General features: G+C 48.3%; 3 protein-coding genes across 3 annotated transcripts; 1 reads left to right on the top strand and 2 right to left on the bottom strand.

Annotated features, from left to right (window-relative positions):
- Nucleotides 1-575: 575 nt before the first annotated feature.
- Smp_186470 (hypothetical protein) lies at nt 576-1,694 on the bottom strand (the record flags this gene model as incomplete). The annotated part of the gene is made up of 1 exon (XM_018792202.1): nt 576-1,694. One exon carries the CDS (start codon nt 1,692-1,694, stop codon nt 576-578), a length of 1,119 nt encoding a protein of 372 aa, XP_018644077.1.
- Nucleotides 1,695-7,769: 6,075 nt separating this feature from the next.
- Smp_113460 (receptor-type adenylate cyclase, putative) lies at nt 7,770-11,363 on the bottom strand (the record flags this gene model as incomplete). The annotated part of the gene is made up of 1 exon (XM_018792201.1): nt 7,770-11,363. The coding sequence occupies one exon, from the start codon at nt 11,361-11,363 to the stop codon at nt 7,770-7,772; it is 3,594 nt and encodes a 1,197-aa protein (XP_018644076.1).
- A 4,925-nt stretch (nt 11,364-16,288) lies between these two features.
- Nucleotides 16,289-16,575, top strand: Smp_186520 (hypothetical protein; the record flags this gene model as incomplete). Its single annotated transcript, XM_018792200.1, has 2 exons — nt 16,289-16,441; nt 16,567-16,575. The coding sequence occupies 2 exons, from the start codon at nt 16,289-16,291 to the stop codon at nt 16,573-16,575; spliced, it is 162 nt and encodes a 53-aa protein (XP_018644082.1).
- Between the last annotated feature and the right edge of the window lie 2,303 nt (nt 16,576-18,878).

The raw sequence follows: 18,878 nt of genomic DNA, 5'->3' as shown, positions 1-18,878 counted from the left end.
TTGTGTATGAAAATACAAAACAAGAAAAATAAGCGGGGCAACGTTGTAATGGAAGCTGTATCTTGCTGTCGAAGACTTAGAAATATATTTACCATAATGCGATGATGGCAACTCGTTTGGAGAGGGAAAAACAGTACGTAAGCTGGTTTCATTATAAAATTTATGAAGTTGATCGGGGGATGAAGTATTAGAAGGTGCTTAGTTTTCTCCGCTCCCTTATCGATCGATATTTAGGAGTGAAGTCGCATTTTAATATGCTGCGGGTGGTCGAATAACCCCCCTCCGGTATAATAGCACTACTTGAAAGAAAATGATTTTTTTTTTTGGAATTTTCTTCGTGCCTTCGTGAGAGTTTCCCCCCACTGGCGCGGGCATCAGCCATCACCGTATAGCCCTGAGATGCTATCGGTCTGGCGACTGTGGCAGAGTCTCCCTTTTTTATTAGGCCTAACACACTCTCTATAATTTTTGTTGTAGCTCCACAGTTAAACGGAATACAGCAGATGGGGCGAGAAGCCTCCCACCCTGGACTCTCCCAGAGATGTCAATTAGCAATCCTTTTGTTTTGATTTTTGTTATTCGTTTATTATTCTCTCTCCCTCTTTCTGTTTCTGTTGCTTGTTGACTGCATACCCCCTGTCTTTGAGGGTGTCTGGACTATTCCTGCGTCCGGTGCTTTTCCTGCTAGCTCCACACTCGGCAATAAGGGGGGAAGTTGTAGAAGGGAGAGTGGGTTGTATGACTGTTACATTAGGTGAGGACTTCACCTGCGGCCGGCTCCGTTCAACCGCAATGAGAAACTGCGCCAGACTTTTAGAGAAACATATATCCTGCACACACTCACCTTCCACCGCAAACCTGACACGTAACTCCTTCAAACCGGGACAGCTCATCAAGTGCAGCGACGTTTCTTCGCAGTCGCCGCGTTGGCTGGTAACAGCGCGCTCTACCTTCATACCGTGCATCTTCTTTTGATGTAGGGTGAGGCCAGTTTTGCTAGCACACTGCCTTCCGCATGTCGGGCACACCAACATGGATGTGTTTGTATGCGGGGAATCAGTGGCACACAATTTTGTGCTTTTGCTGCATTCAAGCTCGACTCCCTCACCTTTTTGGAAAGCCTTACAATGTCGGATGAGGGAGTCCCTGCAACTGAGCACTTTTTGGCACACACCACACTGCACCTCGCCTTTCCCCGGGACGTCAACGTTTCCCTCACGGGCACGCTTACGAGGGAATTGCACCACCACCACGGTACCGTCCTCCGTCACTATGCTCTTATGTTTGAATTTCTTGTGTAGTGACAGGGAAGAGCGTGTACCGAAGCTCGCCTCACACAGGTCACATTGAAACGGCAGCTTCCGTGTATCCTGAGAGGCTGGCGCTGCTGGGGCTTTACCATCTCCTTGCACTGAGTCCTCGTTCTCTCGCCCCCTTTTCACGCGGCAACTACCGCTACCTATGCCATGTATTGTTCTAAGGTGGTGTAATAGTCGGCCTGGCACTGCGAATTTGGAGGCACAGAGGGTACAATGAAGCACCTGCGGTCTCATCGGGACTCGTGTGCTCGATGGTAGAGGAACGATCGCCACCACTGGAGGGGGCTCCGGGGGGATATCCACTGCAGGTGTTGCATCGCCGTATTTGATCCTCCGGAGGGCATCAGCTCGCACAAAGCCATGTTTGTTTACCATATGCGTTACAGCACTCGAGCGGCATTGGTATGTGGCATCACATTCCGTACATTTGGTCGGTTCGGAGGTTCTCTGAACAGTGCGTGTCGCAACAGTTGGGACTGTTTGTATTGTTGGTCCTATCGCTGCATGTTGCGGGTTACACCATCGGCACTGTGGAGGCACGCTACACGCGGGTTGATCTTTCGCAACATCCATCCATAGTGTCTTGAAGACCCAACCCGAAAGCGTGCCAGTGCCGTTTCTTGTTCCCTCGTCAGTTCTTCTTTATGTTTTGTTGGAAAGTGGTTGCCCGTGATACCAAACCTATGAGTGTTCTCATGGACTTCTTCCGACCTAAGCACTCGCTTCGCATAAGCAATGATGTCGGGGATCCATGCGTCTCGCAACTGTGGTAAATCTGCGGCCTTTTTGGCCATTTCATCACAAACCTCATTCCGTTTCACGCCACAATGGCCAAACACAAATTGCAGTCGGATACGCAACTTCCTTCTCTGAACGTGAAGCAGAAGCCTCCATAGTCGTCTCAGAATTGGGTCCGTTACGGCTAGGGGGCCTGTCTGCAGTGCTGTTAACATTGACAGCGAGTCAGAGAAGATGGACAACCTGCTCGGTGTGCTTCTGTATGCCGGAAGCCATTTCAGCAGCCGTTGCAGTCCTATCTCTAATGCTACGCATTCCGCTCTGTAACCGCATGAGAGTCCCCCTTCTCCGGTCTTGGGTGCACAAATCAGCGTGTTGTTTCTATAGAGCAGGGCAGCTGCTCCGGACTTATCACCGAGGGACACGGATCCATCAGTCCACAATTCGTGGTGCTCTCGTCGCGGTGGCTCCTTCCCCCTCCGTGCAAAATGCCGTTCAATCCACTTTTCGGAAGCCTCCATTTTAACATCGTCGGGGTCATCAGCGCACACAGGCTTTATCTGCATGTGAAATATCGGTCGGCAGCTGTGGCGGAGCGTCGATGTCTCTAGTGGGTGCTCGTGTGGCTCAATGCGGAGGTGGGGATAGGACCGCATGATGCGGGAATGTAGGGCTCTGACTGGGTGTTTGCTGTGGTATACTTCTTCAGCACTGCGCCGCAAACATCCGCCTCGTGACTCACACATCAGCATGAATTTCATGCTGCGCACAAGAGTGGTCGTCTTGAGTGGCAGGAGGTTTGCTTCCAGCAGAGAGTCCTCTTTGCGCGTCCCATGCGGTATGCCAGCTATGATGCGACTGGCTTTGTGTTGTGCTGATGCAAGGAGGTCGCGACTTCGTTCCGAAGCGTCCCAGTACCATACCTCAATGCCATACATGGTGTGTGCCTGTACGAGTGCTAGATAAAAAGCTCTCAGTACTTGTCGTCTTGGCCCCCATGTAGAAACTGAGATGGCTGCTATCTGCAGTAGTCGGAAGTCCATCTTGCGTCTCGTTTCGGTCGCATGTGTTGCCATCCCCTGCAGACACTGGAATGTTACTCCTAGAAGCTTTGGTGTCCTGTCAGCTCCTATTCTTTCGCTGTCCAGTTGCAATGTAAGGGGGTGGCGCTCTATACACCCGAAGAGTGTGCACTTTGTTTTCGCTACGTTGACAGACATGAAGTACTCTTTTGACCACTGTAACACCACGTTTAGACCGCATTGTAGTGTGTGGTTGATGACATCCCTCTCTGTGTGCCTCGCAAGCATCGTCAGGTCGTCTGCAAAGAATCCGTGCTGCAGTAACGGCACTTCTGCAAGGCATTGGCTCAACGAGTTCATGACAATAATGAACATGATTGGGCCAAGGACAGTTCCTTGTGGCACTCCTCGCTCAAATGTTCTGCTTCTGGAGAGCTTCTCCTTGAATCTCACTCTGCCAGTTCGTTTACTCAGAAATGATACGCACCACTTCACAATGTGGGGTGATACCTTCATTCTGTGCATTTCCCTCGCAATTTTGTCGTGGTCTACTGTATCAAATGCCTTCTCGTAGTCAACGAATACAGCGCCCGTACGATATTGGTGCGTGGGACGGCAGAGGGCAGCGCGGACGTGCAGGAGTTGTTCGAGCGTTGAGCATCCGGGGCGAAAGCCTGATTGCTGCGGCGTCAGCTGGGACTCAACAGTGTCTCTAAGTCTCGCGGCAATTATGCGCTCCATGACTTTGCAGAGACAGCTTGTGAGCGTCACAGGCCTGTAAGAATCGAGGTCCTCCGCCTTTTTTCCGGCCTTCAGGATGGGGATGATAACACCAGTCTTCCATGCAGGCGGCACGACTCCCGTTCGTAGGCTCTCATTGAATAGCCTCAGAACAACATTCAGCGCTGTTCTGCCGAGATGTTGCAGTGCCTCGTTGTATAAGCAATCAGGTCCGGCTGCGGATCCACTCGGTAGCAGCTTGATCGATCTCCGTAGTTCAGCCATCGTGATGGGACTGAACTCACTCGCTATCGTCTTTATGGGTGCCGGTGGGTGTGAGTCGGGGTGCCTTCTTGCGCGGGACGAGTACAGTTTAATGAACCTCTCAGCTTGACGGCAGTCCGTGATGGCCGCGTTATCAACAAGTACGGCCGGTGTGGTTAGTGGTCGTGGCGCATATACCTTCTTGACAATGTGCCAACTGCAGCGGTCTGACACCGCAAGTCTGGAGCATAGCGTGCTCCATTTCTTCTTTGTGGTACGGTCCAGGATCTGCTTACGCGTGGCTACCAACTTTTCCCTTCGGTGGGAGGGTCCGCATCCAGCGATCTCTTCATCGAGTTTCGCGAGCGCAGGTGTCCAATGTGGTGGCGTTGCTCTGCAGCCACGGGGGACGGAGACCTTCGTCGCAATGCGGATGGCGGGGCTCAATTTCTGTTCCAGGGTGTTGACGTTCTTCTCTCTACCAATTTTCCTGCAGAACTCGTCAACCTTGAGACGGAAATTCCTCCAGTCAGCTTTTAGCCATGCGTACATGGGCTTTCGAAGCCGCAGGCAACTCAGTGCACCTGTGGCCTCTCCAACGATAACGTCGAAAAATATGTGATGGTGATCGCTATTGGGAGAATACAGCGATGTCCACGTGTACACTGTGCAATTCCTTGACAGTGTCACATCAGGGGTGGACTCCCCGAGGTGGCGCGCGTACCTGGTGCACTCACCAGTGTTACATACCAGAAACTGGTTGTCAATGCACCACTGTGTGAGGGTTTCACCCTTGGTATTTGGTGGGCTCGCGCGATCCCATGCCAACGCGTGTGCGTTAGCGTCTGCACCGATGAGCTGGGCACCGTCAGTCGTCAGAAGCGTATCTAGGTCACTTGTCGTGAAGGTGTGTTTTGGTGGGATGTATGCCGACGTGACAGTCAGCGCCGTTCCACGTGCAAGATGAATTGTTGCATGCGCTTGTTCAATTCCCCCAACAACGGCCATACCGGTATCGACTGGTAGGTCCTCCCTCACTAGTATTGATACACCACCTCCTTTGCAGTTACGAGCTATTCCGTGAGGTTGGTAGCCAGCAACGCTAAAGCAAGCCGCCTCTCCAGGCGTCATCCTTGTCTCGCTCAACAGACAAAAGGCGATCCGCTCATCAACAAGGGTTTTGTGGAGTGCTAATCTCTTTCCTTGAGATAGCCCGGCGCAGTTCCACTGCTCCACGTACGGTTTTGCACTTTTGCAACACTCATTTGTGGCAGCTTTTCCGCAAGCAGGGGGAACTCACCACACTGCCATGGAAGCAAGATTCTCATTTCCTCACTGGTACACTCCCATCTTCCATTATTTTACCACTGCGACGTCCGGAGACGCGTTCAGGGCCCTTCGGAAAGCAGTTTCGCGTAGGAGCGACTTGCGCATCCAAGGAAAACACTAGCATGAGGATTGTGCCCCCCGCCCCCAGCCCCTTCGTATTCTTGCGCCCTTCAAGTCCCATCCGCCACTGAGCACCATGGTTGCTGTGCTTGGGGCTCCGTCCGACATTTCCCACAAGAAGCAGGAGACAGCTGCCTTTCACCCAAGTGCGCTGCCACGGCCTCCCGCGCCGTCTCGGTTACTTTCCTCATCCCAAGAGTCAGGCAATTCGCAGCACTTTCCGCCCATTCATCAACAGCCCTCCACCAACGTCCTTCAAGTTTCCCTAAAGAAGGCGCTGGCGCGTAACTTGCTGCACGCACGGATGGCGGCCGTGTGCCAACGCCGCGATGAGGCTTCCGGTGCAACCGAGAGGCGCGGCCGAAAGTGGGAGCGAGAGCTCTCCCAACTATTTGGGAGGTGGAGTCTCGCCAACGATACTTTGGGTTATCTTTCTCCTGTGGGAATTACTGTCGGAAATGACGCCAGCTGCGTCGGCTCGATCGTTCCCCTCAGGACGTTTCATATTCAGAGGAAAACGAACCATGCATCGTTTACGTTGCGCATACGGACGATATGGCCCTCCGGGCTGTCTGAATCGACCAACGTCGCAAGTGATGCTCGCGAAGTGCGCGGGGGGGGGGGGGTGCCATCCCCCCTTTGGATGTACGATGGAAAGAAAAAAACCATTTAAGTGTCCGGGTTCCTTCACTTACATGGATGCCGAAAAAACGGTCGATGGGATTCTCCACTTTGCAGATGCCTTTCCCATGAGTGGTGGCTGCTTATCCCTGAAAAGTGATGCTGGAATACAGTTGCAAACGCCATCGCTGGAGGGAGGTGGTTGCAACTATGGGAAGGAATGTGCCCACCCTTCTCTACCAACTCGGGCGCATCAGCTAATGTCAACAGCGGGGGAAAAATCTCGGGTTGCTTGCCAGAGGTCTTCTTTTGCGTAGTGGTCCGTGCCTGCGCTTCCCCGTGAGCACTGCCACTGCACCGACACGGCGATTGTCTCAGCTCCCTCGTTCCGCCTGAGGAGTGTGTGCCACGGCAAAAGCTCACCCCATGCATTTTTGAACTTTGGGCCCACACACAAAATTGAGGTGGCTTGTAAGGCTGGTTCCCCTTGGTCGCTATTCGCGTGACGGCTTAAAATCCACTAATTATGGCTGTGGTTTCCGGCAAGCATGAACCAAGCGACTGCCTTGCCACAGTCTTGAAGTTGCAACAACTGCGACAGCTCATTGCACAGCACCTGCTCATGGTAATTGACGGGAAATAAATGCGTTGCAACCCGTAAACGTCTTTTCCAACCGTTGTTTCGCTTCTTTGAAACAATTCCCCCTTCACGCGCTCCACTGCAAGTAGCGGGTGCGCTCGCACCGTGAATCTTTTGGTTGATCGTCCCGAAACACGAAGGGAGCAAAGCCCTTCCCCCCTTCAGGGGAAAGCGAAGCGGCATTTCCAAAAAGTCTAGTTGCAACTTTCCTTTTGTGTGCAACTAATTCAAAAATGACAGGATGCCATAGTTACCGTGGGGTGGAAACCACAAGAGGTATCATACTCATGCAGGTGAACAGCTGCGCTGTTACGGTTAATGGCACATCAGCGAAACCGAGGGCAAGATACACAATGCGTGCCTACAAACCCAGAGGTTTCCGTCCACCAGGAAGAGCTGCATCGCATTGCTGTAGTTAGACAGCATATATGTTAATTAGTGTTGAATTAACGGGCAAACTAGCGGCAACATTTGCGCACCAAAGGTAGCGAGAAAAAACAAAAAGCTAGAAGTAAGAATAAAAGCGTAAAGAGACTTAACGCCATGTGCATGCAAAAAAACTTTCCCCATCCAAGTAGGCGTACCATAGCTGAAAAAACAAAAACAACGCCACCTGCGATATGTCAATAAACTATTTTTTCTGTTCCGTTGACAGGGTGGTGGTGGAGATTGCGCGTCATTTTGCATCCCTTTGCAAAAAAAACAACAACGAACAAACAAAAGCAAAGAGAAACAGATTGAGGTTTACTGTAACCGTTCCCTTTCAGTGTTCACAAACACTAAAAATCCGTTTAACGATGGTATGAGGATAATCAGATATCTTAGAGAGTCATTTTCAACGAGCAAAAGAATAAAAACACCAAATAACAACAAATTGGCTGTTGTGCTTTCTAAAGGTGGTAAGTGTTGGCCGATACACTTCATTCTACGCATATAACACACGGCCTCAACTGCGAAGACGCAGTTTTGTTGCTGAGGAAGAAGGCTTCGCGTTTTTTATGCCTCATGTTCCGCAAAGTGGTTTGCAATAATAATCAGCGACGCGCTCCTCAGCGTGCTGACTGACCGTTCGGTGCCACTGGATGCGCAGAGATCTACCACACGTCCAACTTTAACCGCGATGCGGCATATGATTTCCTCACAGCATTTATCGTCCCACTTGTCTTTCGCTCCAGCAGGAAACGGCACATGCCAACGCTCACACAAGGGAACGAGCAACTTCCGCCGTTGTGCTGCGGCGAATGTGCCCAGAAGAGCTTGTAGAGAACTGGCGATCATCAGCGAAGACCCATTCATTCCTCCGCGAACGGAGCTTACATCGCTGGCTGTTGCGGAGGAACAATCTGACTTGTCGAAGTACTCGCGGTCTAATTGCAGTGCGGTGAAGACACGACCAGGCACGGCATTCAACTGGTACATTTCCACAGGTTTCGGCACACCACGAAGTGTAACAGCACCAAGTGCAGTGACATCAATTTGCTCACGCTCCTCAGCTGACAGTGACAGGTATGTTGAGCGCGTCATCAGCACCTGACCACCATTTGCCACACTCTCTGTCCTTGCTGCCATGTTTGGAGTCCGCCCATAGTAGTCATATCCCTTCGTCACTTCATCGTGTCGGATATCGCACAACCCGGTGTGGATTCCAACACGTACACGCAGGCCATTCCACAAACGACTGTACACTTCAGGATCCAACCGTGCAGTTGGCGGTGTGTACTCACATTCTCCCTCCGTGCATTGCTCCTCAAACTCACGGTAGGAATCATCAATCGCATTTGTTCCCCAGTCATGATGCAAGAAACACAGCTGTAATTCCTGTGCGAGTTGGACGGCAGCGAAAGGACTCTTACTCGCTATCATGAACGAATCCCCAACAGTTTTGACTTCGTAGCAGTCATACCTCGCAATCAGTGAACGAATCATACGATGATGCGCGGCGACGGCATCAGGCATCAGCTCAGGGTGTGCAGCCCACAACGCAGTGCTGCTCTCAATGTCAGTAAATATTAGTGTCACGGGGTCAGTTGGCTCTCTAGGTGCACGGTTGTTGTTACGACTTAGGCGCAACAAATACAACATCGTTGCTACCAATGCCGCAACGACCGCCAGAGCGATGAGAGCGCCAGCGATAAGGCCTGCAAGTTCGGCGTTCGTGAGTTGGCCTTCTTGAGGATTAAGGTATTTTATCGACGGTGTCACTGGCGAGGTAAGTGGCAACACTGAGGCGTCTAACGCCCGAGCCGCGGACCACAGGGAAATGCGCGTCGCGCCGTAGTTAACTATACAGCTTTCCGCGTCACTGGCATCCCCACCGAGGGGCTCGGCGCAGGTATCACTGGCAAAGGGGCCATACCGCATATCGTCAACGGCAATGACCGATTGTGCAAAGATGGTCTCGGTCAGAGTCTTCGGGGTCACCTTTTCCGTGAATTGAAGGACAGTCCTCGTGAACCTTGCGGTAGCGAACCCAAGCAACCTCAGTGGCGTCCAAACGGAAGGAGCACGTAGCGCAGCGTGGAACCTTCGTACGGTCTCTGATGTTGTGTTGACGTCTGCCCAGTGGGGCAGACTCGTGGGGAAGAGAAGGCGGTAAGCGCTCGGGCTGCCATTAAATGTGCGCGCGATACCACTGTACATCAAGGCCATGTCAAAGAACGGCACGAATACATACACATCAGGGTTAGCATCAAGGTGATCTTTAAGCTCTCCGACATCAGCGACGTTGATTCCGATGACAATGGCATATCCGTCTTTCGGAAGCTTCTCTTTCAATGCCGCAACCTTGTCTAACGTAGCAAATGAGTCCAGCGAGGTGCCGGTGGCCAAAAACGTTCTTCGAATTGCGTCCTCGACTCCCTGCGCGTTCCTGCCACGAAATAAAACGGACGCTCTTCCAGACGCTTTGCGCACCAGATACCCCGAAATCACAAATAACTGCTGTTCCAGCGTTGGTGACAGGTAGATCACATTGCTTCCGTTATGGCGAAGTTCCGGATTTAGCGTTATAGGGTCAATAAATACGACATCCGCCGTCGCAAGCATTTCTTCACTCACTGCGCCAAATAGAGCCGTAACAACCTTAGTGTCCAACTCGTGCATCAGTGCTGAAGATGCAGCGCTTGACGCCGAAGCTCTACCCTGTAAAAACAAGCGGTCGGATTGACCAAACGTTCCATCGCCAGTAAGGACACTAACGCCACCGTATATCTCCCCATTGGCTCTTAGTGCAGCCGGGTTATCCCACAAAAGAAATATCAAACCATTCACGGGAGACTCCACTCTCATGCCATCGTAGTAACAACTAGACGGATTGAATACAGTTAACCCGTTGCGAATGTCGACCAATGCGTAATCGCTTGATAGAGAGTTCAGGTAAACCACGTTCCCCCCCTGGTTGCAGTTGCAGGCCGCTCCGTAATCAGCTGCCGCTGACCCGCATTCCCCACCGAAGTCACCAATCACAAGGTCGTTAATGACGTACCGGCGTTGCCTGTAAAGCGATTCCATGTATTCCTTCCTGCTACTAAGAAACTCGCGATTCGCTAGGGATTGGGACAACACCTCACCAACGATCCACCCGTACATCACTGGCTCTCCGTCTACACCGTAGAGATCTGTGATATTCAAAGAACTGTACTGGCCCGAGTTGGTGTGGTCGTTTAAGTACGACTCCACATCACTTCGGCAACGACGAACAGCGGCGTATTCAGTGCTGGTCGGCCTGGGGACGACTCCTGTTAATATCACTTGGTCGGTCTTCAACGTGACGTTGAGAGCATCAGCTGCCCACCGCCACGCACTTTCGATTTCAGCCTCATGCGGTAAAGTGGAAAGGAAATGCGCATCCCGTGTGCGGTTATCAACAATCATATTCTTTATGAACTTTGCTGTATCTTCTGACAGTGGTGAAAAAATGATCACACCCTGCGGATGCGTTTCTGCAAACCGGTTCCATGCAGTGTCAAATTCGGAAGAATCCGCTTCCCCCGTTACAGAGCTCTTTACAGTGAACACGCCACACAATTCACGACCCATATGCGACATCAGCTCCACAGCTAGCAAGTACTCGTTGTCCCCAAATGAGACATTCTGCAGGTACATGAAACCAATCCGTCGCAAACGCAGTTGTGTTACTGCAAAACGAAGCAGTGTCAGTAACTCAGCAACGGGCGAAACAAATAGAAAGTAGAGATTTGGGTTCCACCCACGCACAGAGTTTGAACCAGTGTAGGGACCAAGAGTGACCAAGTTTTCCTGTTTAAGCAAAGGCATGAAAGATAATGCGTCAGCGTCATTAAGGGGCCCAACCGACACAAATAACTCATCCCTGTTTTGTTCTATGGCCGTCTGCAAGCCATCAACGGGTTCGGCGTCGTACGATGACGGATGAACAACTTCCACACTCACATTCGACTCACGAAGCCACTGCTTTGATGCCATTGATGCATTGAAACCAATGCCGATCGCATCATTGTAATGTGCAGGAACAGCGGCCCCGTACAACAAATAATATACTTTAACGTGTATATCATCTGCTGCACCAGACAACGATGCCGCTGATACGATCATTAGGAGCACCAAAGACATCATCTTTGTGCCGGGCATGTGGCGCCACTGCAGGACACACATGACACGCTTACCCGTGTCCAAAATACGCGGCCAGAAGCTCGAAGAAACAAATATACAGTGGCCAGTATCCTTACTCAATTGTCTTTAACTAGGTGATGGTTCATAATGTCAAAGAATCATGTTAGGCGGAGAAGGATACCGGCGTCGACATAGAGAATTACGATACGGGGGCGATAGTGATGAACGCAGTAATATTAGGTGGAACTTCCCGTGTTACTGGGAAGTGAGGCGACGTCCCGACAACTGTTTCACACGAATCCCAACAAAGAGGAAGGGTAATATTTTCAACGACTAAATTATTCTGTCTTTCTCCAGGTTGTCGCACCGCTATTCGACGGAGCATTCTACCTTTAGATTGCTGGGATGCAGTATGGGTCCTTGAGGCGCGAATAGGCTTCTCGGACATGTAATCACCAGAGACATGTTTCTTCATTTTGTAATTCATCAAGTGTGTGTGCCCTTTGGGAAGTGTGACATACGCCTACCCAAGATGAACAAATACCCGTGCATGTATGACAATACTAACTAGCATGAATTCGCAATGTTCAAACTCGTTGCCTGCGTTACGCGCCCCAGTTTTTTCATGGGCAAATGCGCCCTCACATGACATGAACAATGAAAATTGCACTGTGCAAAATACACACCACCACAAAGCGACACGCATCGATCTAGCACGGAAACGCACCATATTTTAAATCTCTACACACCGACGGACACAAACCATCACCACTCGGCTTCCTCTGCCGTCTTTTACACACAGCTCAACATCGAGAGTCACCAAATTATCCGGGAGGGAGGGAGGGGGAAACACTAACGATCCACCCAGAACCAACAACACCTACTGTTGGGGAAACTAATGGTGACACATTTGTGCACACTCTTACGCTATAGTACACGATATGAACGAAGAAATAATAAAAATAAAGGAAAACAAATGAGTGTGCGCTCCATTTAGATGACGAACAAACACTATTTCAGATGGACACACGTATCTGCGTTTGAATATTTGAATAGGTTGGTAGCTTCTGTGTTTGACACTAACACATTACTCGCAATGCTATCTTAACATCGAATAGTATATGAGTGGAAACAAACTAAATCAGCAATTACGAAATTGCTGTTATCATTACCGTGACACAAATAGCGCTATTGTTTAGAAGGTAACAACAATGGCAAAGAAGGGATGGAACACAACTACAGATAACAATATCGGCTCAATGACCGCTAAGAAATAAACATAATCAGTGGTTATTCACATGTTTAACGTCAGTTCCCTTGAGCAGAGGGACAAGAACACTTGGACACATCGCACACTTGCAGTAGAGTACAGGCATGCACACAATGTGAAGCATTAGCGTTGGCATCTTGTATACCACAATGTATTGTAGGCTATTGAAGTTTCTTTATCTTTAAGTTTCATGAGCTGTCCATAGTGCTGGCACCTGCTATTCTGTTCGACACAGGTAGCAGTGTCTCCCATTTTCTCCAACCTTAAATGAGTTAGATACCGCATAATCATACAGATCATGTGCATTCGCTTCCGGTGTTGGAGGTGAAAGATCACATCTGCTGCACACAATTGCGTGGATTGACCACAAGAAGAAAAAGATATAGCTTGAAGCCACGTGTGCTGCAGCGAAATGTGTTTGTGTAGGGATACTCCCTTATCGTATGGATTGCCTTCCTATTTCCAAACATAATATTCAATGCTGGTGAATCATATCGTTCCAGTGAAACGCCATTTTAGCTGTGTAATTTACCTTTTAATTTACCTTCTCCCTCCCTGTGAGTTTATTTCTAACGAGAGAACGAAATTAAACCAAATTCAGCAATGATACACAATAGTCACTGCATGGAGTGAGATTGTCAGGTAATGTTCTTGAGAGCAATTGCTTCTTATAACGGAGTTACATCAGAGAAGACTCACACATTCATTACAGTGCAGAGAAAATGAACTGTCAATGAAGTCATCACACTTCATAAATACACTAACATCACAGAAATCAATACAGGGCTCACGAAGAGTACTTCAATGGACTCTTTTCATGTGTAAATTATGGTCAAGAGGGTGAACGCACGGATAAACAAATATGTGTCATACAGACGGTGCCAGATGTGAGGGAACTAACCCTGAGAAATACTGATTGCGCCAACTCACAGTAATTAGTGATATATCCGACGGACTCATGGTCAGATGGGGAAAACAATAGCAGCTGATAAATATGGAAGGGATAAGCACATACAAAGCCTTAAATATATTCGCAAAGTTTGAATAAACAAGCAAACATATCAACGCCAATGTGTTTCTTTGTTTTATTGTGCAAAATGTATCAACCGTGATGGTGGACTAGTGACAAACGTATGACTGTAAATACTGCACCGAACCAGTAGGTGCCAGCAATTCAGTGTATCCATATATTACCACTCACTACCACCTTAGAACCTAATAACTAAGAAAAGAAGATAGCAATATTCAACATTGTAGAGGATAGACAATGAACATAGAAACAGAAAAGTTTTTTTACACAAACCATTCCCATCAAAAACATACAGCTGCGTTAACAGAAGCAAGTACTGCTGCAAACAGGTCAGGACTGTTTCCTTCTTATATTTTTCATGTCGATTACTTTCTTATCACACTATGTCGTTCACTCACTCCAATATAAGAAAACTGCGACTGCTGTTAAAGTGTCTATCATTTCACATACACAGACTCAATGGTTCGCTTACCACTTGCGCTGTGTTCCCCATAGTGGCAACCTGTCATTCACAGTAAAGAAAGTTGATCTCGCATTTCTTGTTTCGTATCGACATTGACATCTCGGGTATCCGTGCTATCTTCAATTAATGTTATCGCACACATACAAAGACGTTATGTCACAAAGTTCCTTCAACACTAGCATGCATAAGTTCAAGGACGACAATGAGAGCCCCCTGTTACACAGACTAGTAAGCTGGCGGTACCTAATGCTGTACATGCACTTAAGGCGAATAGCAATGACTTCGATGTGACTACCATCCCTGTGGTATTCTACAATGTCTCAGAGGGGAAATTGTGCCCATATTTCATTTACATCATACTCACACTGAAATTTAACAAGCAATTACGGCACTAGAATATCTTCATCCATTTGTCATCTTTCAACAAAACATAACAATAATACTAATTCATGTTCCGAAGAATAAGCATGCACTAACCAAAGTCAATGCAATACATATTGTTCCTGAAACGCACCGAGAAAAAATTCCACCCCCTCAGTTCACAAAGTTTCAGTAGACGGAGCACGAATTGTCACACACCAGAAGGTCATGGTCAAATGTTTTGAACCACAGGCTGATCCCTGGCAGAGCCTGACAATGAGGGCGAACTTCCCTTTGAAGTTTACATTTCATTTTTTGAAAGACAAAATCGACTACGAGCGTGGGTAATCCTTTCATTGGATGTTACGAGCGTTTAAAGAAAAGGTCATCTATACTCAATATCAGGATTTATATTCAACCTTTGGGGTTGTAACATGTGCACTCAGTTCGTTTCCCCGTAGCGTGGCCCCGATCAGACGATTTACCATCAAACTCAGGTGCCCCTTCATCAGAGGGCGGCATGGTGTCCCCTACGCGGGTTCATTCAGTTTCCCTTGTATAAAATGAGGAGAATACTCAAGGAGTTTAACGCATCGACCCACCACATGTAAACCACTGCCGCGTATTCTTGATAGGCGCATGTGCATGTAACCTTGCTGTTCCACAATTCACGCAGCCACAGAGTTAAGTGACACCATCTCGTATGAACGGCAATGCGACCCTGCGGCACGTGTAGCACAGCCTCACCAAAGTTTCCCTCGCTTAACACCCTTTTACCAGCATTTGGCTCTTGTGCCTCGGCGCCACGGTCAACATCCTGCCACAATTATTCGAACCTCTCTCAGCTCTATCTCCGGTGCCTCGACTTAGTCCGATTGCAACTTTAGACATTGCAGCTTCAGTTAAAAGTTGTCCTTTGCTCTCTCTGTTTGGAGTCGTCCGTTCGGTCGGGAAAAGGTTTCACAGTTCCGCGATCAGATCTAAGTCTTCCAGTTTCAAGAACCTACGTGAAAAATGCGCCCACAGCCCGTGAAGCGATGATCTGCCTCTCACGGTATTTTCCGCCCCACATTCTTTGCGCAGTGCCTTTTGGGTCTGTCATTGTAGTAAATGCGGGGAAGTTTCTTTGGACCTTATGCCTGGGTTGCGGAATTGCTTTTTCATTTTCTCTTCGTGATCGCGCCGCTTCTGTATGGTAAGGGAAGGTCGCTCCATGCATTTTGTCGGGAGGCGCGCGAGTTGGTGCGCCCTCAGAATCGGCCTTACCAACTGGAATGTTCCGTCGGCCTCGGCTTTCTCAAGTGTTTTTCTTTCCGGCTTGTCCGCCTCCGGCGTGCGGGTGTGAGCACCGACGAGTGTGCAAAATTTCCCCTTCGTTGAGTGTCCATGTGAAGGCGGAACGCCACGGCATCGATGGTACGGCCGCTCACTGGCAGCGTCGGCTGGGGCGAGTGCGCAGAGGTAATATCAAAGAGCGCTCCTTCCATTGAATGTACCGGTGGTACTGTGTGCGGTTACTGTGGTTGATTTGCGCTGTTTTAGGGGAGGTTAGGCATGGACGCTGGATTTTGTTTGGTGCCCGCCTCGAATAGCTCTGAGTGGCAACTTTCCTCTGCTCTGGACATGATAAAGGAATATTCGTGACCATACCGTTATTTTCGTAGCAATGTGGAGCTCGCCATCGGCACACACACCCGCGTGAGGGATGTATGCGTTCAACGCGGAGTGCTGTCTTAGCTAGCGAGCCATTTTTATCCGGCTCATAAGATGCCAGTCTATTATTTTCCCAGTATGTCAAAAAGATGGCTTCCCATCGTAACTATAAAACATTGCTCATCACCTTTGGTGCGGTAGCGGATCGGCTATTCGTGTCGTGTGCTGCAGGGTATTTGCGGAACGTAAACAATACTCGTTTGTCTCGATCAAGACAAAAGAGAGAAAATATGACAATGACGGTAACAACTATCTGCTTGCGCCATCGATACGCTCTAACTCACTTTGGGGGTGCTGCCGAAGGGTGCAAAAACCAACGGACAATGTAATAAGGTTGTAAATAATGATTAGAAAGTGAATGACCCAGTTTGTCTAAAAACTTCTGATCGGCCAGCCTTGGTTCAAATTATTTTTTGAGCATTTGGTTAGGGACGGACGATGTACGTAAAGACGTTTAGTGCTGGTATAAAGGTACCGTCTGTGTGTGCAATTGGAGCCATATTTTCGCTACGAGGCACTAAGCGCTACAAAACATCATGGTAAAATTTACATCCAGTCCCTGCCATGATTGTGAATGAAGCAAGAATGATATTAATTTAGAACTTGGCAGTGATTTACTGGCGGCAGATCTAGCGCTAGTAATTGTGTTACTCATGGAGGCAGCGTGTTGTACACCCATTTTGAGGAAAGTAACTACTCAAGATAATCTCATCAAATATAGGTATCCGTACGGGAATGTTGGTGGGGCTACGAATTGCGATGCCTTGCGATGCCCATAAAAAATTTCCCGTGACACTACCTGTAACATGAGGTGATACTCCACTGCTCTCTCCTCGTAAGGGAATTGAGTACAAGTGACGGAGAGTTAGTGAGTAATCACCTTTCGTGGATTGGATAGGTAACAGATGGGCAATACCCAATGTCACTCACGGGATGTTACTGAGATGTCATTTGTGTCGCTCGATGGCACCTGCCGTTTTGTTGTTGGAGGCTCGTTTTTCTTTGCTACCTCGTTGGCAATATTCCCAATTTAATTACCTCCTTCATATGCCTATAATTATTTTTTTACTCCGAGAGACATCCCAATAAATTACTGCCTCTCTTTTTCTTCGCGACAAGCAGCTACCGGCATGTATAAAAGTGAAGAAAGGAAGAAGCACAAAACAGATACGCATCTCACTTACTGACTTAGGAAGTCATATCGCTTTTTTTTCTTTGACTGAAGGTAAGTACCATACACTCAACAGCGCACATAATTTTACCGTATGATGCACCACTGGGAGAGAGACCAAAAATGGAAAAAGAAAGGAAAAAGCGGATAGGAACTAATGCAGGACATGCCGGCTAACTAACAGTGAGAGGACTATTGTTGGAGACGCTATGTGGTTAACAGGACTGTGTGGTAATGTTTAATTCCGATACTTCGAGTTCCTGTGGTTTCTACACTTAGTGAAACAATGCCTTCTGCACTGCCAAATTCCTCTATGGTTTTAACGCAAGTGTGCTTCTTTGTTGTTATTGTTGCTCTTAAAATATGAGGATAAAGAGAAGAAATCAATTGAAAAGTGAATATGCTGAGTGTGTGCGTTTGAGACAAGGTACGACTGTGCTGTAGGTTCTGTGGCACTAGCCTTCCCTCGCTGAGCACAAATATTTGCAACCGATGGTTTCAGATGTGACTCGGGGGCTGGTGACCGTAGCTGCAGTTTGTCTCAATGTGTAGGCACTATTTTAAATGACTTATACCGAACAAGGGATATCTTAAGAAGGAACTAATAGTGTCATAGGGACACATTATTTTGTTGTTGCGCTTATACATTGAATGTTTTGTTGCCGACAATAAAGGCTAACATTGTGGAAGCAGTTACTGTAAAGAGATATTGTCCCCAAACGTGTATGAGGCCACTATTGATACGAAATTTGTTTTTCCACTAAAAGGTAAGGGAGCACCTTATTCCGATACCCTCAGCTCACCACCACAAGGTAGATAAACTTTTTAAAAGGTACAGTAAAACACAATGGTCAAATAGGATTTGTGTGTGTTTCGGCCTTTGGCTTCTGTATAGTGTGCTTATGCATGAGCGCCTACATCTCTCTCCGTGTGTGTGATAACTGCTCTTGCGTGCAGTACCATCGTTTGGCTGCTTGTCCCGTAACTCCATTCCGTAATGATCCCTCTGGAGTATTGATAGTATTTCAAACATGGCGTTACATCATGCATACGTTTACATCACACGACCTTCCTATGCTCATTCACTCTCTCTGACGATGGAAATAAAGGGGGTATCAGGTATCACTTTTTAGTTATAATTGTTTAAGGCGCCTGTGTGTCGTGGTGCGCTTTGAATTTTGTGATATTTGCGGTCGCCTATCGATTGAACTGTGGTATTGGGCTGACAGGTCTGAAGGCACTTTCTTGTCCCTCATATTGTTTCCGTTTACTCTTAGTACCGGTTGGGAAAATTACCTCCTTTTTATACTGAACCACAGTAGGATATGTGCTTGGGTCGATATGATGGGTGTTCCCGTTTCCCCCCCTGATATTTCATTTGGGATTGGTCATAAAGTTCAATTGCTTTTTTTTATGAAGGCCTAAAACTGCCGTGGAAAACTGCTGTTTAACTGTCAAATAAAAGCATTTTTCGGTACCTTTAAATTTTCCGGTCCTTTTTCCCTTTT

This window comes from Schistosoma mansoni (assembly GCF_000237925.1).
Source record: "Schistosoma mansoni, WGS project CABG00000000 data, supercontig 0483, strain Puerto Rico, whole genome shotgun sequence".
NCBI lineage: Eukaryota > Metazoa > Platyhelminthes > Trematoda > Strigeidida > Schistosomatidae > Schistosoma > Schistosoma mansoni.
Note: the sequence above shows the minus strand (reverse complement) of the source record. Positions and strands in the feature narration are given on the sequence as shown.